This window comes from Narcine bancroftii, chromosome 1 (assembly GCF_036971445.1).
Source record: "Narcine bancroftii isolate sNarBan1 chromosome 1, sNarBan1.hap1, whole genome shotgun sequence".
Lineage (NCBI taxonomy): Eukaryota > Metazoa > Chordata > Chondrichthyes > Torpediniformes > Narcinidae > Narcine > Narcine bancroftii.
In genome coordinates this window covers 408,392,009-408,418,484 of record NC_091469.1, presented here as the reverse complement: position 1 = coordinate 408,418,484, position 26,476 = coordinate 408,392,009, and the positions used below count along the sequence as shown (strand labels likewise).

The following is a 26,476-nucleotide window of genomic DNA, read 5'->3' as shown; positions in this document are numbered from 1 at the left end:
GATTTCAAAGGGGAGAACTTTAATCCTATCTACTTGGTTTTGAAGGATTTGTAATTAAATTCAGTTAAACACCAATCCAGAACACTGTAAGAACAGGCTAACATTTACTTTATATCTACAAGTTTCAAGACCAACCCTCACCCCATTAATCCTAGTTGGAACTCCACAAGACTGAGGCTACATCCACTCATCTAGAATATCTAAGTGATAATGAAAATACTGCAGTAGTGTCCTTGAAATGGATGTTGCATTGAGAGGTTATTGGTTGGATGTAACATTTCAATTTAAAAAAAATGTCAGATCACCCTTCATTTATACAGATCATAGAACGTGCTGTATACCTTCGCAACCACACTATCCACTTCTGTTACAACCTTCAAGGAGCTATGTATCTGCATCTCAAGGTCCCTCTGTACATTAATACTCCTGAGAGTCCTGATATTTATTCTGTGCTTTCCTCTTGCACTTGACCTCGCAAAATGTAATACCTCACACTTGTGCAGATTAAACTCCATCTGCCATTTCTTCAACCAACTTTCCATTTAATCTATATTCTTCCATATTTTGGACACATTTTTTCACTATCTACACCTACATTTTCATCCAAATCACAACAGAAGATTCAGCACTGATCCTTGTGGAACACTGGAGATCACAGGCCTCCATTCAGAAAAAAACACCTCTCTACCACTGACTCCTATGATTAAGCCAATTTTGAATCCAATTTACCAACTCACTTTGGATCCTAAAGGATTTAATCTTCTGAGCCAGTCTACCACAAGGGACCTTATCAAATGCTTTGTTAAAGTCCTTGTAGACAATATGTACTTCCCTACCCTCACCAAACTTGTTTATCACATCCTCAAAAGGTTCAGCTGAGAGACACAACCTCCCCCACACAAAACCATACCAAATATCTGTAATAAGTCCATACATTTTCAAATGTGAAAAAGTCCTGCCCCTAAATATTTCCTGCAATAATTTCCCTATGAGAGACAGAGGGCTCACCAGCCTATAATTTCTTCTCTTTTGCCCTAAAACAAAGGAAAAAAATGGAAATACTCCTGTCTTCCAGCATCTCAGCCTTGGTTAAAGTGGATATGGCAATCTCTGTCAAGATCCCAGCAGTTTCCTTCTCTTCATCGGAGAGATTTGGCGCAGATTGGGAGATTGATTCGCTGACCACTTTCACTCCATCTGCACCAGTGACTGAGACCTTCCAGTAGCCGACCATTTCAGTTCTGTGTCACACTCTTATACTCACATGCCTGTCCATGGCCTTATGTACTATCCCACAAAGACCACCCGCAAATTGGAGGAACAACACCTGATTTTTCGTCTGGGCATTCTCCAGCCAGATGGCATTAACATTGATTTTTCCAGTTTTTACTAACCTACTCTCATCTCCCCCCTTCCCCTCCCTTCTTTGCTTCCTCTTTCCAGTTTTCCTTCCTCCTCCATCGCTATTCGCCTTCGCCTTGACTTCCCTCCTCCCTCTTGATCGTTGCTGTCTCCTCCCTCCCTTCTCCACCTATCAGCTCCTGCCTTTTGACCACGCCTCCCCCCAACTCTTTTGTTTGGATGCATGCCAATGTTTTTCATACCTTGATGAAGGGCTCAAGCCCAAAACATCAGTTATGTATTTTTACCTTTGCTATATAAAGGGCACTATTTGACCTGCTGAGTTTCTCCAGCATTGTGTTTTTACTTACCTCAAAGTCATGGGATGGATCATGTCATGGCCTGAGGACTTATTCACCTTAATTTTTCAAAACACCTCTTTCTTAATGTCAACTTGGCCAGGAAATCAACATACCCCAGTCACGTCTTTCTCCTTTCTGCATACTGATGTGAAGTACTCATTAAGGTCCTCACCTACTTCCACTGGCTCCACACATAAATTTCATCCTTTGTCCTTGAGTAGACCTACCCCTCCCTAGCTACGCAGAACACAGGGTTTTTTTTTTAATTTTGCCCTTCTTCAATAAACCCCTTGGGTTTTTGATGGTTTCCCAAAATAGCAGATGAAGTTGAGGTTTAAGTATAAACTGAAACAAAAACTCATCATACTTTGAAGATAGGCTCATGCCTGAAATGTTGGTTATATATTGTATCTTTACCTCTGATAGACGATATGGGACCTGTTGAGTTCCTCCAGCATTTTAGTGGTTTTACAAAACACTCTCACTGTTCAGCTTAGTACTGTATTAAATGTTACTCTTTGCAGTAGGACTTTAGCTTATAGCTTTTAAAGCAAGGTAAGAGAGTTATACTGTTGACACAGATATTTTAAATTCCAAAATATATTTGAAACATCTGATAATATATTGTAAACAATAGAAGTGCAGAAGATCAAAACAAAATATCTACTGTATGCAGGTTACTCAGTGTGCTAACCATTTTAGTTCCCCTCACCATTCCCACCCAGACATGCCTGGCCTCTGTCTTATCCATTTGCTAAGGGAGGCTAAACATAAACTTGAGGAACAGCACATCATATTCTGCCTGGACAGCCCTAAAACCAGAAACATGACCATTGATTTTTCCAATTTTACAAAACCTCTACCTGGTTCCACTGTTTCTATCTGTGCACTGTGGAAAGTTTACTGGGCATTATGCCCTGATTTGGTAACTCGAGTATCCTGGAATGCAGAGTCTGTGTATAATGGCAAATGTAGCCAAGTCCATCATGGGGTTGGCCTCCCACACATCAAAAACATTTAATGTGAGACATTGTCTCAAGAAGGCACTCAACATCATAAAGGGCCCACATCACCCTGGCCGCAATCTCTTTTTGCTGCTATCTTCAGTCAGAAGGCACAGAAGCCTAGGTTTAAAGACAGTTTTAATCCAGCAGCTATCTGGCTTTTGAAACTTTCTGTACTACCTTAACCATAACCTGCTTATGGACCACCAAAAGATACCTTTGCAATGATTTTTTTTTCCATTAACTGCAAACCTTTGTGTGTATATAAGATATTTGTCGTTTTATATTTATCATCTCATTTTCTGTCTTGGTATATGGTGGTAATTTAATTTATATGATTGTAGTTGGTTGTATCATATGTACCAGTTTGGCTGCAGCAAGTAAAGTTTTCAGTGCCTCTGTACATTATTCTCATGTATATGACAATAAACTCTCATCATCATCTTCATCATTTCTTCTTCACTTACGCCTATTTTTTACTCTTCTTTCTAAGTCTTTCCCCCTCTTCTATTGATTTCTCCCTCTTCCTGTCGCTCCACTACTCCTACTTTGTCCTCTGTCCTGTCACCTCTTAGCCCTCCTCAGCTTCTCTTCCCCACCCTCTTCCACCCTCTCCTTGATACATTTAGACCCTTTCACACTTGTGTCCCACTAAATTGGCCATTCAGTATCCCTGGATGGGAATGGGGGTTTGGCTTTTCACACTTGACCACTCCTAACTGGGACACTGAACACTTTCACACTTCCAAGGAGCCATCCCCAGGGTTAGAACTGTTCTACCTTCTACCGGTGGTGTCATGGCGCGTTGAGTGATGGTGGACCTGCCCTAAATCTTGATCAATGTGTTATGATCTTATATCTGAACAAAATTAATCATGCCTAATTATAACATAATTAAGCTTTTATGTACAGCCCCTGTTGTTGTTGTGCCAACCTATATAAATGGATCATGGAAAAGTGCTAGCAATAAATAGCAATAGTGGACAATTTTAAAATAGTGTGGGATTATTCTGTAAATTTATAAATACTGTGGGGGAAAAAAGCGATGGCTGACATGCCCTCCCAGAATTCCATGTGGCAGAAAAAGGGCTGTATGCAGGGCTGCATGCATGGAGCTCTCATGGAGGGGTTTCTCTGCTGCATGGTATTCTGAGAAGTCAGATCCGCCATCACTTTTTCTCATGGTCTTTATAAATTGTGAGCTATAGCGCTACCAACTTTCCCACACTGTTTAAAAGTTGTGTGCTATTGTAATTTATTTCCTTTCTCTCTCTCTCTCTCTCTCTCTCTCTCTCTCTCTCTCTCTCTCCTGCTGCGACTTTCATTTTAATTTTTTCTTCCTTCACATTCCTGTACTCATGCAAAAACATGGGTCATTTCAATCCCACAATGCAATTGCCCATTGTATATTTGCCTGATTGCAATGCCAGCATCTGCAGATGCTGGGGATTGTACGAGGGGTCGAAGCTGTCAATCCCTGGCATGAAATGATGTCATCTGTCACTGGCATTAAGAAGATTTTCCTTTCACATTAGACACTTTAAAGGCCGATTGGCCATTAATTCCTGGGACTACTTTCACATGTGAAAGTGGCTTTTGTGTCGCCCTTCCCACTTTTGCCTTGATAAAGTGTCCACACTCAAAACATTGATTGACCATGTCTCTCCATGTTTGCTGCCTGACCCATTGTGTTCTTCTAGCTTCTCATTTTAGGCATAAAACAAAATATCTTCTTAGTTCTGTTCATATTTTACACTTAGCAATGTGGTTTAAATCATTATTCATTGATCATGGGCGGTGACTTCAAATGATGTTTAGATGCGGTTTTAGATCGTTCATAGACATAGAAGATAGGAACAGGAGTAGGTTATTCGACCCTTTGAGCCTGCTCCGCCATTCAACGAGATCATGGCTGATCTTAAAGTTCAGTACCTCGTCCTCGCCTTCTCTCCGTAACCTTTAATACCCTTATACTGAAGAAATATATCTAATTCCCTCTTAAATATATTTAATGAACCTGTCTCTACTGCCCTCTGTGGCAATGAATTCCACAGATTCACCACCATCTGGGTAAAGAAATTCCTCCTCATCTCAGTCCTAAATGATTTGCCTATTATCCTCAAACCATGGCCCCAAGTTCTGGGTTTTCCCATCATTGGAAACATCCCATCTGCATCCATTCTGTCCAGTCCTGCCAGAATTTTATATGTCTCTATGAGATCCCCTCTCAATCTTCTAAACTCCAGCAAGTACAATCCCAATTTGCGCAATCTTTCCTCATAAGTCATTCCTGCCATTCCAGGTATCAGCCTGGTGAATCACCTCTACACTCTTTCTATTGCAAGAACATCCTTCCTTAGATAAGGTGACTAAAACTGCACACAATATTCCAGGTGTGGTCTCACCAAGGCCCTGTACAGCTGCAGTAAGGTATCCTTGTTCCTTTACTCAAACCCTCTTGATATGAAGGCCAACATACCATTTGCCTTTTTAACCACCTGCTGTACCTTCATGCTCGCCTTCAGAGACTGGTGTACAAGTATCCCTAGGTCTCTCTGCACTTCCCCATCTCTTAATCTATTGCCATTCAAATAGTAATCTGCCCTCCGGTTTGTATTACCAAAGTGGATAACCTCACATTTATCCACATTGTAGTGCATTTGCCATATATCTGCCCAGTCCCTCAATTTATCCAAATCACACTGGAGCTTCCTGACCCCCTCTTCCTTGCACACAACCCCTCCAAGCTTAATGTCATCTGCAAATTTGGAGATAATGCATCCAATCCCCTCATCCAGATCATTAATGTAAATTGTGAACAGCTGGGGTCCCAGTACAGATCCCTGTGGCACCCCACTGGTCACTGCCTGCCACTCAGAAAACGAGCCATTTATCCCAACTCTCTGTCTTCTACCTGCCAGCCAGTTCTCAATCCACATCAGTACTTTGCCTCCAATCCCATGAGCCTTGATTTTGTAAGCCAGTCGTTTATGCGGGACCTTATCGAAGGCCTTTTGGAAGTCCAGGTACACCACATCCACTGGCTCTCCCCCATCTATTTTACCTGTCACCATCTCAAAGAGTTCCAATAGATTTGTCAAGCACGATTTACCTTTTGTAAATCCATGTTGACTCTGTCCGATCCCTTCTCTGCTAGTCATATGCTCCGCTATTACATCCTTAATAATGGATTCCATCATTTTGCCCACTACTGATGTAAGGCTCACCGGCCTATAATTCCCCGCTTTTTCTCTACCCCCCTTTTTAAATAGTGGGGTAACATTAGCTACCCTCCAATCCATGGGTACTGATCCTGAGTCTATCGAGTTCTGGAAAATAATTCTTAAAGCATCTGCTATCTGAATGGCCACTTCTTTAAGTACCCTAGGATGTAGATTATCAGGGCCTTGGGATTTATCTGCCTTCAATCCCATCAATTTCCCCAAGACCATGTCCTTAGAGATACTGATTTCTTTCAGTTCTTTCCTTGCATTAGTCTCTATGTTTCCCAACATCCTTGGGAGGTTATTTGTATCCTCTCTTGTAAAAACAGAACTAAAGGAAGAATTTAAATGGTCTGCCATTTCCTTATTCCCCATTATATATTCCCCTGATTCCGACTGCAAGGGACCTACTCTGGATTTCACCAATCTTTTCCTCTTGACATATTTATAAAAGCTTTTGCAGTCAGTTTTTATATTTGCCGCAAGCTTACTTTCATAATTTATTTTTGCTCTCTTGATTAATCCCTTTGACCTCCTTTGGCACATCTTGAACTACTCCCAGTCTTCGGTTGTGGTACTTTTTTTGGCCAATTGATATGCTCTCTCTTTGGACGTAATGCTGTCTCTAATTTCCCTTGTTATCCACAGCTGAGTCATCTTTTTTGGTTTATTTTTATGCCAAACCAGCATAAACGATTTTTGTAAATTCTCCATTAGATCTGTGAATGCTTTCCATTGTCTATCCACAGTTAACTCCCCCATAAACACCACCCAATCAATCTTACTCAACTCCCGTCTCATACCATCATAATTCCCTTTATTTAAATTCAGGACCTTAGTCTCGGTTTTAATTTCATCACTCTCCATGTCGAGTGAGAATTCGATCATATTGTGATCGCTCCTACCCAAAGGGCCTCGCACAACAAGATTGTTGATTAGCCCCTTATCATTGCATAATACCCAATCTAAAATGGCCTGCTCCCGAGTTGGTTCCTCGACATATTGGTCTAGATAACCGTTCCGTAAACATTCAAGGAATTCCTCCTCCTCAATATTTTTACTAATTTGGCTAGTCCAATCTATATGCAAATTAAAGTCTTCCATGATGACAGCTGTTCCCTTGTTGCACGCTTTTCTAATTTCTCTTTTAATGCCTTCCCTCACCTCTACACTACTATTTGGAGGCCTATATACCACCCCCACTAACTTTTTCCGCCCCTTGCTATTCCTCAGTTCTACCCATATAGATTCCGCATCTTCCGAGTTGATATCCTTTCTGTCAATCGTGTCGGTCCCTTCTCTCACCATCAATACTACCCCACCCCTTTTCTTTCTTGCCGATCCCTCCTAAATATTGTATACCCCGGGATGTTAAATTCCCAGGCTTGCCCACCCTGCAGCCATGTTTCTGTAATCCCAATCAAATCATATTTGTTTATCTCAATTTCCACAGCTAGTTCATCTACCTTGTTCCGAATGCTTCTTGCATTAAGATATAAAGCCTTCAGATTTGCTTTTTTCACCCTCCTTGCTCTTTCTGATTTTTTACTTTCGCTGCCTAATCTAACTTTTCCTGTTTTATCTTTTCTGTCCTTTGCCCTATCATACAGGTTCCCACCCCCCTGCCAAATTAGTTTAAACCGCACCCGACGGCTGTACCAAACCTAGCTGCCAATATATTGACCCCTTTTGGGTTTAGGTGTAACCCATCCTTCTTGTAGAGGTCATGCCTTCCCCAAAAGAGATCCCAATGATCCAAGAAGCCAAAACCCTGTCCTTTACACCAGCCACTCAGCCACACATTCATTTTTCTTAACCTTCCATTTTTGTCCTCAGTTGCACTTGGCACAGGTAGCAAACCAGAGATCACCACCCTGGCTGTCCTATTTCTTAGTTTCTGTCCTAGCTCTCTGTAATCCTTTTTCAGTACTTCCTCCTTCTTTTTATCTATGTCATTGGTACCCACATGTACCAAGACATCAGGCTGTTTGCCTTCCCCTTTTAGAATACCCTTGACCCGATTTGAGATATCCCGCACCCTTGCACCAGGGAGGCAGCACACCATGATGGCATACCTATCTGGCTCACAGAATCTCCTGTCTGTATTTCTGACAATGGAGTCCCCAATGACCACTGCATTCCTCTTTACCTTTTGGTCCACCATGCCAGGCTCAGTGCCAGCGACCTGGTCACTGCTGCCAGCTTCTGTCAGGTCATCTCCCTCAACAGCATCCAACAAAATATACCTGTTACTGAGAGGGATATTCACAGGTGTGCTCTCCATTTTTCTGGTATTTTTCTTCCCTCCCCTGACAGTTACCCACTTACCTGACACATCTGGTCTTGGGGTAACTATATCCCTGAAAGTTGAATCTATCAACTCCTCACTCTCTCTTACCAGCCGTAGGTCCTCAAGTTGCAGCTCCAGTTCCCCAACTCGGTCCTTAAGGAACTGCATCTCGGTGCACCTGACGCAGATGTGGCTATTTGGGAGGGTGGGACTCACCCATGGTTCCCACATCTGACATCCAGTACAAAGCACTAACCCCATAGGCATGACTGAGCTACAATAATGCCACTTACCTTTCTCCTCGCCTGCTTTTGCCTAAGCCTGTTGAGCCAAAGGTTGGAAGTCCCACTCCTTCAGTGCCCCACTCACTCAGTGCACCGCTCCTCGCTGGCCGCTCCCTCCCCTTTTACTCCTTTTACTGGTCCCTTGACCAATAAACCTTGACCAATTAACCCAGTCACTCTCTCCAAGCTCCTACTCCTCTGACTCACAGCTCAAACTCCAGCTGCTGCCTCCTCAGACTCCCAGCCCGATTTGAGTAGGCCCAAGTCCCAGTAAGCCCTTGTATTTAACTGCTTACCCCCACGTCACTCTCTCCGAGCTTCTCCTCCTTCGACATATAGATTGGACTAGCCAAATTAGTAAGTCCAGCTATTTATTCTACTCACCCTCTGATGCTGTCTCTTGGCTCCTCCTCCTCTCACCCGAAGCCAGGCACTGACTCACTGTCTCCTCCGATCCCGAGTCTGACCTTTCTCTAGATCTCCTAGATCTGGTACTCTTTCTAAATCAGCAGCTTTAATTCATTTTTTAAAATCAAATTTTGGTGTTTCAGATTTATGATGTTTTTAAAATCCTAATAATAAAGAATACTTTTTTCAAATGTACATTACTATTATTTTTTTTCTTTTTATTCCTTTTTTTAATTATATCAATTATATGTGGTTTTAATTATGGTTGTCCTAGATCATATTATCACATTAGACAGATATTACTTTGCGTTATGACCAAGGTTTGCTATATTGTAACTCATACAGTTTTTATCCAGCATTTTTTTGTAGTATACGGCTCCTAGAACGCTTCCATCAGCGCTGTCTCCGCTCCATCCTCAACATTCATTGGAATGATTTCATCACCAACATCAAAGTACTCGAGCTGGCAGAGTGCACAAGCATTGAATCCATGCTGCTGAAGACCCAACGGCGCTGGGTGGGTCACGTCTCCAGAATGGAGGATCATCCCCTTCCCAAGATCATGCTATATGGTGAGCTCTCCACTGGCCACTGAATCAGAGGTGCACCAAAGAAGAGGTACAAGGACTGCTTAAAGAAATCTCTTGGTGCCTGCCACATTGACCTCCGCCAGTGGGCTGATATCGCCTCCAACCGTGCATCTTGGCGCCTCACAGTTCGGCAGGCAGCAACCTCCTTTGAAGAAGACCACAGAGCCCACTCACTGACAAAAGACAAAGGAGGAAAAACCCAACACCCAACCCCAACCAACCAATTTTCCCCTGCTACCGCTGCAACCGTGTCTGCCTGTCCCGCATCAGACTTGTCAGCCATAAACGAGCCTGCAGCTGATGTGGACATTACCGCTCCATAAATCTTCGTCCGCGAAGCCAAGCCAAAGAAAGAAGATATGATATGACTTGCTTTTTTGCTATATTAGTAGTTTTATGATTATATGGTTGTATGCAGGATTAATATGTTAAACTCAATAAAAATATTTTAAAAAGACAGGAAGCAATGTGATTGCCTTTTATAGGTATATAAGTAAAAGAGACAAGGGTCCTGACCTGCTAATTTTTCTTTTACAGCAGGAACTTATTTATTACACTTTCTGCAGAGGGAACAAACCTGCCAACCTTGACTTTCTGCTGCAGCGATGTAATGAAGTTCAACTATGGGTCACTACTGAGGTCCTCCTCTGCAACCAGTTGTCCAAACGTGTGCAACTTGTAAAAAAGTTCATAAAGGCTGCTGCTCAGTAAGTGAAAATATCTGCCTATTCAAACAGACCCTGGAGTGATTTGAAAACAAGTATAATTATAAGGTCATGGTGGATCTGATTGAATTGCTAAACAAATTTAGCAAAGTATTTAGCAAACCGTTCTTGGAGGGTTAGGAATCAAGATCTATTTGTATCCTCAATGCAATTATTAGGACCTAAGTAAACAAACATTTCTGTATTATTTACATTCGATCACTATCTGTACACAAATTTTTTAAATAGTGATATCCCCAATAATGGAGAAATGTAGAAAGATTAATGACACTTTTTGTGCAGTAACCAGGAAGCCACTCAGAACCATTTTAAACCCACTGGCTAGATATAAAGTTTATATTTAAACTGTGATACTGTTAATTTTGCACTTTTTTTTATCGGGGAAGTGAATGCTAGATGATGACGGAATGAAGACATTTGTCTCAGAAAAACAGACAATATTGTGATGTTGAAAAGAGGATTGAAATGATGTTGGAGCAATTACTGACATTGTATTTGTACAGGCATATTTACTATCACTTCATCTTCATCTAAGTAACATAAGCACAAGTGAGTTACCCAGAGTGTTTCAGCAGAGATTTCCACTCAGTGATCTAAAAGCCCCAGTCACACTTCACTCAGTCAAGAGCTAGCTCTCATTAAATGCTGAATCCTCAAAATCAGTATTGCTTAAGGAGCCAGTTGTGTATTACATCTTGATAGCAGATTGCTGTGTGCCAATACCAACTCACAACTTACTCTGTGCCTTGGACATTGAGTCTTTCTTGAATCCTCAAACTATATGAACGAAATGATATATTATTCAAATGTTTCTACATTTTACACAACTCTTACATTACTCAGGGCATCACCTTTTGTAATGCTGTGTGATCATACTGCATAATTTGTACATAATATGAGTGCACAAAACATCCCTAAGAGGAATGGGAGAGAGGGAGAGAGACATGAAGAGCAACAGGCGAGAGATAGGGGCAAAGGGAGATGTGGAGTAGGGAGGCAGAAAAGGCACATACGTGTGTGTGCTTGCATTTATGTGAAAAATTGAATAGACTAGAAGGATTAAGAGTATATAAATGGAGGTGAAGCAATTTCTGTAGACAACAAAATTATCTTGACCTGTAACTCACCTTGATCAATCTGGTGAAGTTAATTTTTACAACACTGGTCATCAATGCAATGCACGTTGATCCTAAAGTAACCCACCCAGCAACCTGTTCTCTCCCTGAAATTGGTCTTGGAAGGTTCCTGCAGCTTCTCTGTACAGAGAACATTTCTCCTGAGTAACCAGCTTCTCACCATGCTTTTTTACTAAACCTAAGAACACAGTCTGTGCCTTCAAAAATCACTAATGCATTATTCTGCAAATAAAATCCCTTCCAGTAGAGTGAAGAATGGTGGTGGAGTTGATTGTGTTGGCTTTTAAAAGAGAGATGAAAAGTCTTTGGTGGTGTGGCTGATGCTGGTAGCAGCAAAAAAAATCAGCTTGAGGTTTTCAGTAATTACATTTCTTTTTAAAAAAACTTGCCTTTACAGTCCAGTGGTTCTCAACCTTTCTATGTCCACTCTCAGAGCACCAAGCCCTGGGAATGCTCCTTTTAAAACTCTTCTCCCTGACCTGTCCATACCCCTCTCTTTTGTGATTCGATTGGTGCACTAAAGCTGAGCACTTCCAATATTATATGATTTTGTTTTGTTTTTTTTGCTCCAGATTTCAGCCTCTGCAGTTTTTGGAGACGTAAGTGACTGTAGTTGCTGGAACATGGAGCGCAAGCAAACTGCTTGAGGAACACAGCAGGTCAGGCAGCATCTGTGGAGGCAAGAGGATGGTCAATGTTTCACTTGAGACCCTGCATCAGGGCTCATTTGGAATCAGACCCAGCATTTGGTTGGAGGTCAATCATCTCAGCCAAAGGACAGGTCCTCAGGAGTTCCTCAGTGTAGTGTCCAGGCCAACTATCTCCATGTGCTTCATTAATGACCTTGCTTCAGTCATAAAGTCAGAAACAAAGATGTTTACTGAGGATGTGCGATGCTCAGCAACATTCACGACACCTCAAATAATGAAGAAATCTACAACTAAAGTCAGCAAGGCCTGGACAATATCCAGGCCTGGAGAGATGAGTGGCTAGTGTCAAAAAAGCCAGACAAGTGGCAGGCGATGATGATATTCAACAAGTGAAAATGCAGGTATTACCATCAAGGTCATTGGGTCAAAATCCTGGAACTCCCTCCCTAACAGCAGTTCAAGAATGTAAAGCAGTTCTGTCTATCCAACATCAAGGGCAATTAGGGAAGGACAGTTCAATGTGGCCCCCGGTTGAGAACCCTCATCTCTTAAATGTATTTTAATCCTCAGTATCAGGATTAGCACCTTGCATCTGAAGGTTTTGGTCCAAGTGAAAGTTGGTGAAATATTAAAGGATTTCTGGATAGTTGAGGATACACTTATACTTGTGATTAACTTAAGGTCGTTCCACAACAAGTTGAACAGTCTAACATGGAACCGTACTCTAACTCCTAGTTGCCGGGCTCTGCGGAACTTCAACTCTTTCTTCGCCATAATCATGGGTCTCAACAGCGCAGCCGTTTGTCGACTATCTCAAACCTGGGAGGTAAGGAGAGAATTTAATCAAATTAGTTGGCCATGGGGAAAGAGGGACTCTTTTTTTTTATGAAACATTAGAAGAAATAAATAAAGAAACATTATGGGATGTTGAAGTGAGCAGTGGAGCATTGTCAGTGCTCATATTTGTATTATGTAGAAACATACCATCAATGAGGACCCTTTAATATCAGCAAAAATTTGAAGATGCGTGAGCATAAAGCATTGAATTACACAGCTCTACTATATCTTTCAAATGCACACGGTGCAAGGCTCTGTTTCAGAATTTTTAAAAATCCATTGACGTTGTTTCTATTTTCTATTTATTATTTTGTGTAAACTTTGAGTTACATTCTAACTTATCAATTAATTTTTCCTCATTCTCAAAAAAAATTATTTGGAATGAACCCGAATTCCAGTTTATAAAAAACCCTTGTAGGCTATTGTACATAAAAATCAAAATTTGAGTGTTTCTAAGATTGGCAGGTAAGTGAAAAGCTCAGGATGGTCACATCCAGCCATAGCTATGTTTTAATGCTGGGTGATGAGACATTATGATGCGTGCACTTTTGATGGGAGGAACAATTCAGTATCGTTTATTATAACTGGCTCACATAATGCAGGAGTTCAAGGAAGCATAAAATATAATATTGGCCTTGCCATCAAAAGCAGCACCTTTGACTTAAGTGGAGTGAAACACGAAAGTCAGCATTTCTGTGTTTTTAATACCTCAGACTGACTTGTCCCTCCGTGTTTGAGGGATATAACACTATTCTGCTCCCTCAATAGCTCCATAAAAATAACAGGACTACATTGAATCCTGAGAGAAAGGAAATGGCCAGCTAGTTGAATAAATGTTTTGATTATGTGATATCACTTATTTAGAAATTTCATCTGATATAATTTGTTCTTATCCTAGAAAGTGCCTGGGAAATTTAAAAAGCTCTTCTCTGAACTTGAACATTTAACAGTAAGTCACAATACATAATGTTCTAATCGGAATTCATACTTACAATGTAAAACTTTCCATTTTGTAAATAAGTTGTCACCAAGAAAATTAATGGAAGGAAAATCGTGCTGGTTCATCTAATCTCCATCCAAATTTCTGATGAAATGGGTGCATTTCCATTGCAGAAACACAAATCAGGCCATTCACTGTGACTCAGTAGCAGCATCCTCTTGACTGGGTCAGAATATTCATAACGTTCTATTATGGAGATACTGCTGCACAATTAGAGGTTGTTGGATTCCAGTCAGAATGTGAAGTATACAGCCTTTGATAGCCTAGGTTCACAGACCACCCTGTGAGGAAGAGCAGGCAAATTCCTCTCAAGTTCTGGGGAAATCCTCCCTCTTCTTTATTGATTCCTCAATTGACAGTGATCTGGTTGACTACTTACGTTTGTGGGAACTTGCAAGCACAAAGAGGCTGCGGAAAAAAAAATGTCATTGACTGAAATGCTGTGAGAAATTGCCAAGTAAGGAGAGGGCTTTGAAAAATGCAAGTTCCTTTTATTGGTAAACTACACTGTATTAGGTTTTGATTTACAGTTAGGCTTCAGATGAGCCAGTTATTCACTTGAAACCTTCAGTGTTCCAGCTATCACAGTGCTACATGAAATCAGTTCAGTATTCTCAGCTCACCCCAGGAATCTGGATGTGGTTTATTAACACAATAGGAAATGTGTCCCAGCGTGAACTGGTCTTGAATTGTCAGAATGATGAAGAGTGAATGGTTTAGTGAGGAACTTGGAGCATCATATTCTTATCAAACTGGAATTCATCTGCCTTATTGGATAACTACGAGACGTTTTCCTGGACCTGCTTTATGAAAGCTATTGGCTGCTGTAAAACACCAGAAGTTTAATTCCATGAAACTGACCTATAATTTGAATCACATCAGTTTTGGATAGTGTTACCAGAGAGTGAAATTCAAAATCAGTTTGATTTTGAAAAAAACCCAGAATGAATTGTATATTGAGGCCAGATTAAGAGTTCAAAATAGAGGTCATAGAGGTTCCTTGGTGCAAACTCCAGGCACAATGTGAAAGTGTTGGCCCCAAAATTGGTGAAGCGGTGTTACAGCTAGTACAGCTGCTGCTTTACAGTTGCAGTGACCTGAATAAAACTCTGACCTCCAATGCTGCCTGAGTGGAGTTTGCATGTTCTCCATGTGACTGTGCAGATTTTCTCTGGATACACTGGTTTTCTCCCACACTGTAAAGACATGCTTTTAGGTTAATTGGCCCTGGTATGTTTAGACATATATACAGCCCTGTTAAAGGCCCTTTTAGCCCATGAGCCCGTGCCGCCTAATTATACCCAAATGAATGATGAGAGGAAACCGGAGCACCTGGAGGAGACCCACACAGACACGAGGAGAATGTACAAACTCCTTACAGACAGCACAAGATTCCAACCTTGATCCCGAGGGCTGGTGTTGTAATAGCGTTGCACTAACCACTACTCCTACCATGCCGACCATATGTGGGACAACGGTAGCATTTAGAGCTAGTTGATGGGAATGTGGGTTTGATAGTAGGTGGAAACTCGACAAATTAAGGATCTTTTTTCCGTGCTGTATAACTATGCCTGTCTAGCTCTAAACTGATTTATGATTTGACCATCTCATCACTCCATCTCCATTGTCTGCACCTCTAACTTGATCTGGGTGTTGTCAGGTGAAAGTTACTTCAATCCTCAATGTAACTATCTCCCACCTTGATGAGTGCAAAGTTTATTTCCCTTGCATCCCTTCCTCTTAGAACTGTTGAGAATGCTGGAGGGGCATTCCTTTATTTAATAACCATAATTATAATGAAAGATCAGTTGATATCCCAGGGGGAAAAAAAGAATTTGATGCTTTTTCTCCAGGTCCTCTGCTGAAGTCACATTTGGGTCTTGAGTCTCCAGTTATTGACAGTTGTTTTAAAAATTAAAAGGTAGAAAGTGAAAAAGATCTATGTTTGGAAAATAACATATAAAATATGTGATTGTTGTTGATGCAATATATTTCCCCATCTTACAGGATCCATCTTTGAATCATAAAGCCTACAGAGATGCTTTCAAAAAGATGAAACCACCAAAAATTCCTTTCATGCCGTTGCTACTAAAAGGTAATCTCAGATAGGACATTAGACTGCCTCAGGCTCAGATAGAGAGGGAGGGTGGGGAATGGATTCTAATGATAAGGAGGGAAGGGAAATACATTTTGAGTTTAAAATTAAAACCAACAAATTTAAAGCTGTTTAACATGTACATGCTTGGTTCTCTTTTTTTTTAATTTTTTAATTTTTCACACTATGAACCATACTCTTCAAATTAAATCCTCTTGAATATACACAGTGCCATTTTCTCCCCTTTTTCCCCCCTCCCTTCCCTCCCTCCCTCACCCCCCCTCCCCATTCATTCAACATTCAATCTATATGATACATTAAACCTGTTAAATAACGCCGTCACACAATAAAAATAAACAAGAAATTTGTGTCTTCTACTTTTACACGCTGGGTCAGTTCATTTCGACGTCTTCTCCTTCTGTCATTTTAGGTGGTGGAGGTCCACGGTAGGATTTCTCTATTGTGTTCCATGTACGGTTCCCATATTTGTTCGAATACTGTGATGTTATTTCTTAAATTATATGTTATTTTTTCCAATGGAATACATTTATTCATTTCTATGTACCATTGCTGTATTCTCAGGTTATCTTCTAATTTCCAGGTTGACATAATACATTTTTTGGCTACAGCTAGGGCTATCATAATAAATCTTTTTTGTGCTTCATCCAAATCGAGTCCAAGTTCTTTATTTCTTATATTACTTCGAAGAAAGATCTCTGGGTTTTTTGGTATGTTGCTTTTTGCGATTTTATTTAATACCTGGTTTAGATCTTCCCAAAATTTTTCCACTTTCTCACATGCCCAAATTGCATGTACTGTTGTTCCCGTTTCCTTCTTACAGCGAAAACATCTGTCTGATACTGTTGGGTCCCATTTATTTAACTTTTTGGGCGTGGTGTATAGCTTGGTTCTGATGTAACTCAGTCCTCTGATATTTTCTCAGATTGAAGCGAGTGTTAGTGAATTACAGTGTTGTGGAGCACACAATAATCACATTGACATGATGGAATGATTAAATGGCTTTAATTACCAAAAACCTGAGTGTTACTGATACACTGCTTGGCCAGGTTCCAGGTACAAGTCCAGGGGCAAGTCCAGGCATGCCAGCCTTTATTGGAAAATCAAGGGAGGAGCCAGGGAGGGGTTAGGGAAGGTCAAAGAGGTTCGGACTGGCCAATCCATACTTCTATAGAAATGCCTTTTACCACATTCACCCCTTCTTTGAGATAAAACCCGGTGGGGTGATGTGGTGACGCAGAGCACATACTGTACTTTATGACATATATACAAAGTTCATAGTGCCCATCACAGGTTCAGCCTGTCTGATGGTCTTGTGATCCTCTGTGACTTCTGAGGCGTTGGGCGATGCCCCTGTTGTTCCTGCATCCAGCTCACAGGACTGTGTACCTGTGTAGGTGGAATTTTGTTTCCTGAGCCCTTTGCTGCCTGTTGGGGTGGGCTCTTTTCTGGGAAGATCTCTGTGGGATTGACTGCGACACGTGCTTGGCTTATGATGTGCTGGCGGGGGGAGGTTCTACGGTTATCTGAGGGGGTGGGAGTATGTCAAAACCCTGGGTCATGGATGGGCATTGTGTCGATTGTCTGCCTGGTTCTTCTGGGGTCACCTGATCAGTGTTAGTGTACCCTACCTGGGCCAGGTCTGACACCGTGTTCTCCCTCCCGTCTTGGTACCGCACAAATGCATATTGTGGGTTCGCATGTTCCAGATGCCTTTTTTCCACAGGGATTCTGTCTTGTGGGGTCTAATACGTCTGTGAAGAAGTACCGGCCCCAACAGCAGGGACTTGGTAGCATGCAGCGCGTCCGGTAGTATCTCTTGCCATTGGGAGATGGGCATCTCTTTTGACGTGAGGGCCAACAGGATTGCTCTCCAGATTGTACCATTCTCCTTCTCCACTTGCCCATTCCCACGGGCGTTGTAGCTATAGGTTCTGCTCATCGCCTGCGTGAACTATGTGAAGGGCTCTCCAGGGGCTTGACGCCAGGTCATTAATTTGTCCCTCGCATACAGTGGGTTTGTTGTGGTCCCATACTGCTTCAGCAGCAGAGCCATCACCTTGTCGTACGTTCAGCAGTCTCTAATTATTCAAAACCCCCGATCGCCCACGGATGCAAACAGGTGATTGTACTTATCGACAGCTTCCCTTAGGTTGTGGTGGTGCATGAATGTCTACATCCCATGCAGCCACCTCCCAAAGGTAGCATCTGCGTTGCACTCCGTGTGTTCAATCGTGTGCGTAGTCAGCCGACAAACTTCTCCCATTGCCCGCTGCAGAGTTGATGCAGACCCCAGGGATGCGACCACTACCGCACCACATAGTTGGGTCGACTCCACTGTCTGTGGGCTGGGTGACTGGGCATCTTCCCGATCGCTGCTGCTTTGTCCTGTAAGCTGAGCTTCCATGGCTCTTGTTTTGGTAATTAATCACATTAACATAATGGAGTGATGCTTTACTTGGCCAGGTGCAGAAGAAAGAGGGGGCAAGTTTGGGCATACCAGCCTTTATTGGGAAGTTCAGGGAGAAGCCAAGGGAGGGGTTAGGGAAGGTCAAGGAAGATCAGGGAGATTCAGAATAGCCAGTCCATATATCTATGCAAATGCCTTTCACCACAAATGTAATCATAAAATGTGAATTATAATATTCAGTGCAATATGTCTGAAAATCTACAGTGGCTGACATGAGTATGGGGCACTTTGAAGTTCGGTGAGATTTTAAAAAAAATCTTAATCCAAATCCAACTGGGATCCAACCTTTTCATTTTCAGTTTTTAAACAAATAAGAGGTTGTCAGCCAGTCTGTTCCATTCAGTGAGCTATGTGTAAATACAGATCAGTGGGATGTAACTATGTGGGGTTCCGATGCTTTTGAAACCTTGTTCAGAGAGAATCCTTTAAATTATGTAGACTTCCTCCAATTCCTTCCAATATTCACGTTATTAACCCCTTTTTTAAAATTATGCCAGAATTCTATTCTCCTTTGAGTGAAAGCGTGAGCCCATAACTTTCCAATGCCAATCTGTTCTCGATAGCTGAATCTTTGCTGCTGTGATCAATTTGTCCTGTTGCCATCATGAAAATTTATTTCCTGAATATGATCACCTCTGTGCCAAAGAATTTCCTGAACCCTTTGTTGAGAGCTTAAATTCTTGGTACTTTACACCCCTTTCATTGTTTGCTTCCAGGTTAGCTCAGAAACTCTGGTCTATCATTTAAGCAAAACAATACATTGCATTCTAGAGCATTTAATGTCAAAAGAATGACCTCCATTTCTTCAACGATGCTGCCCTTCCCCTTATTTAGATTTTATTTCCTGCAGTTAAACAATATATAATTTTGTATGTCATTGGAATTATGATTATATTTCCACTATAACCTCTAGATTTATTTTTCAATTAGTACTTCATGTACCTATTTTATTTTATTTTATTCAATATATTTTGCTGGCAATCTCAAACAAGAGAATGAAGGAAAGTTTGAGCCCATGACTTGTCATTGCACCTCTTGGCCAAAATGCCTCTCCTCTAATTTTTATTTACATGTGAACCCACATTTGTGCATCATTATGTCCAGCCAATATTCGGTAGCTTAAGGGAAAGAATATGAGGAAGGGTCTTTAAAAGTCAAATAGTCTGTTCTGTCAGATAGTCAAGAATCAAACATATCCCAATATTCAATATACTAATTTACAAGATCAGTGCAAACTTTGGAAGCTCATATTGTGATACAAAAGTTTACTCTGTTGTTTCTTAAACAGGATTCTTAGATTTTTCTCTGTCCTGTGTTCTTGTGTATTCCCTAATATTTTCACTGAATTAGCTACTTAAATTAGCTATTTAAAGTATTGCATCATCTGAATAGTTCACGATGTGTTATAGTTTTCCATATTAGCATTGTATCTATCTTAATTTTTTTTATGGGTTCCATAATTTTATTCCTCTAATTTACTCCACTCTGTTCTACTTTTTACTCTGTTAGATGTAACATTTATACATGAAGGAAACAAAACCTTTTTGGATAATCTCGTCAACTTTGAAAAGCTGGTATGTACAATTCGTATACTGATGACTGTAATGTCAATTTCCATGTTAAGTAAACATAAGCCTGTGGTATACTTGTTTTTAATGGAATTCAACATTGCTAATCAAGGAATGATGAGTTTGATCATTTAAAGACGTCTTCAGCATCTTTTGCATTTTCCATTTATTAAAAATAATTACCAAATGCAACGTTATAGTTCCTCATAATTTTCACACAATCTGTTTCCATCTGTGGATGTTCAAAACTGGTCTGGGGAGATTAGAATCTATTAAATGTAGAGTCAAGGTCTGTGGTGTGCTGTTAGACAGAATCAGACACACACAAGGGAAAAAGTGAACAACAAACAGGCTTTAATCCACAAAAGCCAGGCTGGCTGTTGCTGCAGCAACTCAGTGTGAGGCCTAGGGAGGCCGGCACAGGCTTATATCCCGGAGGGTGATTGACACCCGACCGGGTGGGGCTTGATCTATTCAGGCTGACTGATTGGCAGCCGGCCAGGTGCTGTCCCCTTACATTTCTGCAAGTACAGAGGTTGCCCCCTGCAGTAGGCTGGTGGTGTACCACCACATTCACCCCCTTTAAAATTGGCCTGTGGGTGGGAGGGGGGGGGGGGGCAGTAACAAGGAATCACACCAACTATGCACACACAAAATTTACAGGTTGAGACAATTTGGCGGCCGCCAGAGTCTCTGTGACCATCATAGGACTGGTTCCTGGTCACTGGTCAGAGGGGAAGTGGGGGGCTGGTGGCAGGGGTATGTGTGGCTGGTGTGGTGCCACGCGAAGGAGTGCCCGGGGGGCCGGGGTCGACGAATGCAGGTCGTATTGGATGGGTGGGGGGGGATGGGTTCGTTTCTTAAGGCTTAAGGACGACGCTGACCTGGTGGTCGAGGAGGCCCTTGTCGGACTCTGGCTTTAACTTACTCTTAATTTAGTCTATGTGTAGTCTGAGTCCAGCGCGTTCTTTGAATGAAGTGATAGGAGAAGGTATTCGGTTCACAGTCAATTTATTACACAGCACAAGAATAAAACTTAACAGAGCTCTGGGTCACTCATTAGTTCATAGGTCACCTGCACAGTGAGCTACTCCCCAAGACTGACCCCTATTGTCCAGTTCGCTCAGTTTATATAGATCAATCTTATCATACAGAACAAAAGTTGTCTTCCTTTGCTAGATCTTTTTGCATAAGGGTTATCACAAGTCATCTCCTGTTTTGCAGATATCTGGGGTGTAGCACTCCCATCTTAATCCTCCAGGCCAGACTATCCTGTTGTGTTGATCAGAAATTAATTCATCCCCAGATATTTCTAATCACCATTCTGTTCCTGTCTGGCCAATTTCTGCTGTTCTCTTTAACACCTCCTCATGCCTTAATCTTCCTCCTAGACTGGTTTTCCATTCCCTTTGTTTCTTGCAGGCCATTCTTTGTTCTGGTCTGGCCTGTGTCTCCTGTGCTACTCACCACCTCCTTCAGTTTGAGCATTCCTCCTAAATCGTTTTATGCATTTCCTCTCCCTGTATTTGGGAGCAGACCATTTTGCTCAGCCAACTTTGCTCCATGCTGTGATTGCCACTTAATCACATTCCTCTTTTTCCCTGAACCATGCAGTAAATATAAACTTATTAATTAATCATTTCTTTCATAATGTTTTAACCCCTAGATTCCAACAGTCCCCCTTTTGGTCTCATGAAAATGAGACCAACCACCAGTTAACTTATTCGGCCGAGACCTCTGGAGTTATTGCCAGGATCGGCATCTCCGACCCCTTGTTAAACTTAACCTTACAAACTTGGCCATTATGAACACACTTCAGTCCAGTGGGGGCCCCAACACAGTGTTCAGGAACGTCAGTCCAATCCGCAAAGTACTGTTTCGGTTCGTTATGGGCCTCCCAGGCTGACCACAAACACTTTGTACAGTTGTTTCCTTCTCCAGATGCTTCAAGGGCTAGGAACAACATCACCCATAGTCCCCACATAGTGTCCATCACAGCTCCCTTCATTGTTTTGATGCCAATAAATCGATTATGCCGTCAACCACTGATACACAGTCACCATAGTCCAATAGTCTCTTTAAAAAGGGACGTTAAGTGTTCTTAGTCCATGGTTGCTTCACAGGTTCTCAGTCACCTCCATTCGAATCTGTTCCAGTGTCCGTGTCGGTGGGTCCATTGCTGCACACTGACTCCAATGATACCACGTCTCGCCTTTTCCTTGTAGTCGAACCGCGTGGGACGTCCTCTCCACCACTCTGTAGGGTCCTGTCCACCTGGGCTCCGACCACTTTCTTTTGATGACCTTTAGCAGAACCCACTCCGCGCCTGAAGGTATCGGTGTTTCCCCTTCTCTGTTGGGACTTGTGACCTGTTGTGAAAAATCTGACACCAGAGCCGTTAGTTTTTCATAATAAAGCTTGCATCCCATTGAACTTACCTCATTCTTCGTAGTCTGAATTCCGGCTCCCGGTCCCGGAAACTAGTGCCCCGTTTGTAGTTCATATGGAGTAAATCCTGTCACAGAACTTACCGAACTCCTTACTGACATTAATGCCAGGGGCAACGCATCCACCCAATTTAGTTTGGTCCGTGCCTGTACTTTCCCGATCTTACTTTTTATTGTTTGGTTCATCCTCTCCACTTTCCCTTGGGATTGCGGATGGTACACCGTTCCAAAGGCATGTTTCAATCCCAACATCGCTTCTACCTCCTGTAGATCGTTATTCTTAAAATGACTTCCATTATCAGACCTAATTTTTCTAGGAAATCCGTGTCTCGGAATATACTGGTTGTTCAGGAATTTACATACCGTCCTTGCATCTTCTCTTTTGGCAGGGATTGCCTCCGGCCACCCTGTGAACACATCTACTGCTACTAAGAGGTATCGATAGCCACTTACCCTCTCAATCATGTCCGTATAATCAAGTACGATTTCCTGCCCTGGTAACTTAGGTAGCGGGAACTGACCTTCATGTGGCTTTACAGTCGCCTTTACATTGAAAGCTATACATACCTCACACTCTCTAATATGGTTCTCCACCATCGCCGGCAGGAAGGGGTGCCACCAATGTATCAAATACCTTATCATCTGCTTCTTTCCACAGTGTGTTAGCCCATGCGCCTCCTGGAGGAGGGGTTTCATGAGTCCAGATGGTAAAACTGGCCTCCCGTCTATCAATCTCCATAGTCCTTGATCCTCAGTTGCCCCACTTTCCTCCCATACCATCCTTTCCTGAGGTGATGCCTTTGCTTGTTCCTGTACTATTATTTCTACCCTACACGGTGGTAATAAGTCATGTGCTGTTCTGTCTGCCTGTATCATAATAAACTGAGGGCCGTATCCTGCTGCCCTTTTAGCGGCCATGTCCGCTTCCTGATTTCCCCGAGCCACCATCGTATCTGTTCTATCATGTCCTTTACATTTAAGAACTGCTAATGCCCTTGGTTTCATGAGGGCCTCAGCCAGTTTCCTAACATCCTTCTCGTGTTTAATTGGGGTCATTGCTGCTGTTAAAAACCCACTTCTAATCCATTGACTAAGTTCAACCTGTATTGTCCCTACCACATATGCCGAGTCTGTATATATATTGACCTCCTTCCCTTCTGCCCATTCTAATGCTGCTATCATTCCCTGTAGTTCTGCGAGTTGTGCTGACTCCTTTCCTCTCACTGTCCCTGTAATGATTTCTTCAAATCCTCCTGTAGTTTTTCGTACCACCGCATAGGCAGCTTTCAATCCATCTGTGGGGTGTCTGTAACAACACCCATCTGTAAACAAGGTTTCATCTGGTTCTCTTAAGGGTGTAGCCTGTAGGTCAGGTCTTATTTTAATATCCTTCACTACCCTCTTCTCACAACAGTGTGGTTCTCCCTCTCCCATATTGTCTGCCATGTTAATGCCTTCATGGGTAAATGTAACATTTGGAGCATTCAGGATCTTTTCTAGTCTCGTCTGCCTTAGTGAAGTCATTGTAAATGCTGTCGAGCTCACAAATGCTACAATGCTATGTGTTGTTAATACCGTCAGGCCATGTCCCATTACTATGTGTGCCACCTTTTGTAAAATCTTTGCTACTCCCGCTGCATGTCTCGTACATGGTGGGTGTCTGTCTTCCGTTGGGTCTAGTGTGATACTCACATACATGAGCACACATCTTCCACCCCCTTTTTTCTGAAAAAGAACACCATCAATTGTGTGTGCTTTTTCAGAAACATCCAAAAAGAAAGGTAGTTTATAATTTGGAATCGCCAAATCTGTAGCTGTTGTAAGAGCTTGCTTCAATAGAATAAATCTCATCTCAGCCTGTGCAGTCCAATCAAGTGTAGCTCCCAGGTTCCTCATCCCCTGCTCATTCACCAAAGTTCGCAGTGGATGTGTCAACTCACCATACGATGGGATAAACTGCCTACTATAACCTGACAAACCCAAAAACGAAAGTATTTCCTTAACTGTCTTTGGTTTTGGTTGATGTGCAGGGGAAATCCCTGTGCCTTTTGCTGAGACCATTCTACTTAAAAAGGTGACCACCTGTCTGCAGCATTGCAGCTTTGAGCGAGAGACTTTAAAGCCTGCCTTGAACAGCTGCACTAGCAGGAGACAGGTGGCCTCCAAACAGGAAGTATGATCAAGTGCTGCTAATAGGATGTCATCTACATACTGGATCAGAACTACCCCACCTGGCAGTGCTAGCCCCCCCAGCTGTTCTTTCAACACCTGATTGAAAATCCCTGGAGATAAAATAAAGCCCTGCAGAAGCCTAGTATACCGCAACTTTCTACCTCTATACGTGAATGAAAACACATCTCTTAATGGTTCTGCCAGCGGCAAGCAAAAGAAAGCATTCGCTAAATCTATGCAAGAGAACCACTTGTGGTTGGGGGTTAAAGCAGTCATGGCAGTATATGGGTTTGGTACTGGAACTGTGGGTGTTCTCACAATACCATTGATGCGCCTTAAGTCATGGGCCATCCGATATTTGCCCGTGTCTTGTTTAGGAACAGGTAAGATGGGTGTATTCCAACTAGAACACGAATGTTCCAACACCCCTGAATACATAAGGCCATCAATGGTATCTGCCAAACCTTCCTCAGCTTCAGGTTTGTGGGGATACTGCATCTGCCAAATAGGGGTGTAATCTGACAGTTCGAAGGTTATGGGATCAACCTGCTGACAAAAACCCACATCTGCTGGTCCCACTGACCACAGGTTCTCAGGGAGAGAATCTAGCATAGGGGCCGAGTCGGGGTGATCCATCTTCTCTCTACCATGAAAGCGTTCAATCTGTCTATGCTCAAGGAGGACTTGATCATATGTTGGAGACAAAATTTTGTATGCCTGACCAGATGAGGAGAACTGCACTGTCGGTATTTGGGTGTCAGACCAGTCCCTTAGGGACTTCAAGTTCCGACACATCGGTCCCAAATCTTTTGCCTGATGAGTAGTGCCAATTGCAAGGGTGACATGAGGAATGGCCTCACCTGCCATCTCATACCATTCCAGCTGTTCAGATGTCAGTGCCACTGCAGCGGCCACTCCCTCCTTTCCTACCACTATGTAGTCCGAATTAATTTCCCATTGCCTGCCCTCCACCTCTTCATAAAAGGCATGCTGATACATTTCATCCCCATCCCTATCGTAAAAGAGGGTCATATGGGGAGGGTCCGAGGGAGGGGTATACGGGTGTAACGTCTGCATCCACGGCTTCCATTGATTATAAAGTTTTAGCAGCCCTCCCTTCTGAGGGTCCTCTGGTTGCAACAACCCCCAGTAAATGTCATCCCATTGTCCCTCAGACGTGGATCCTCCAGCTGCCGCCAACAACATCTGAGAACTGGAATGCAGTGTAGTTAATGAACAGTTCATAGAATATCCATTTGGAAAGGTGACCTCTATTCCGCTGGGTCCACAAAGGATCGATGCTCCGCACTTGACCAACAGGTCTCTGCCCAAGAGATTGGTAGGGCACCTGGCTGACAAAATATATTGATGTGTAAAAGTCTGTCCCGCCACAGAAGTGACTAGTGGTGTAGAAAACGGCAGATTTTCTGGTGTACCCGAGAACCCTATCAGCTGGACGCTAGAGGATGATGTTTTATCTTGAAATTCAGTGCCAGTGAGTGTTGAAAATCTGGCTCCCGTATCCACTAAAAAGGATACTTCCATGTCCATAACTTTAATCTGCAGGAAAGGGTCTGCCAACCTAGCCTGCTCGTGGGTGCTCGGGCTCCGTCACTGTGGGCAATATTGCTCCTCCTCTGTCAGCAAAGGGAATTGTCTCTTTGGAGCTAAAGCCGCATGGGGTGCCTGATGTACCGGGGGTGGCACTGACGATCTCTGGGACTGGACCCAATGCTCATTTTGTGGTGGTCCATATCCCCTTCCCCCAGTGTCCCGAGGATCCCAAGCCAGGGGGCAGTCTCTCTTCCAGTGTCCTGGCTGACCGCATACAAAACATACGGCTGGTTGCATTCGT

General features: G+C 42.6%; 1 protein-coding gene across 3 annotated transcripts in view; it reads left to right on the top strand.

The window, feature by feature from the left end:
* Positions 1-26,476, top strand: part of rapgef5a (Rap guanine nucleotide exchange factor (GEF) 5a) — a 242,463-nt gene that overhangs the window by 194,758 nt on the left and 21,229 nt on the right. For 2 of the 3 annotated variants that reach the window (XM_069913870.1, XM_069913871.1), the window contains 5 exons: positions 10,041-10,210; positions 12,750-12,840; positions 13,750-13,800; positions 15,859-15,946; positions 19,944-20,008. In XM_069913870.1, the coding sequence (XP_069769971.1) occupies positions 10,041-10,210; positions 12,750-12,840; positions 13,750-13,800; positions 15,859-15,946; positions 19,944-20,008 (465 nt within the window). Of the gene's footprint in view, positions 1-10,040; positions 10,211-12,749; positions 12,841-13,749; positions 13,801-15,858; positions 15,947-19,943; positions 20,009-22,838; positions 23,123-26,476 lie in introns of those variants that run through there. The other variant, XM_069913872.1, reaches the window with a different exon arrangement.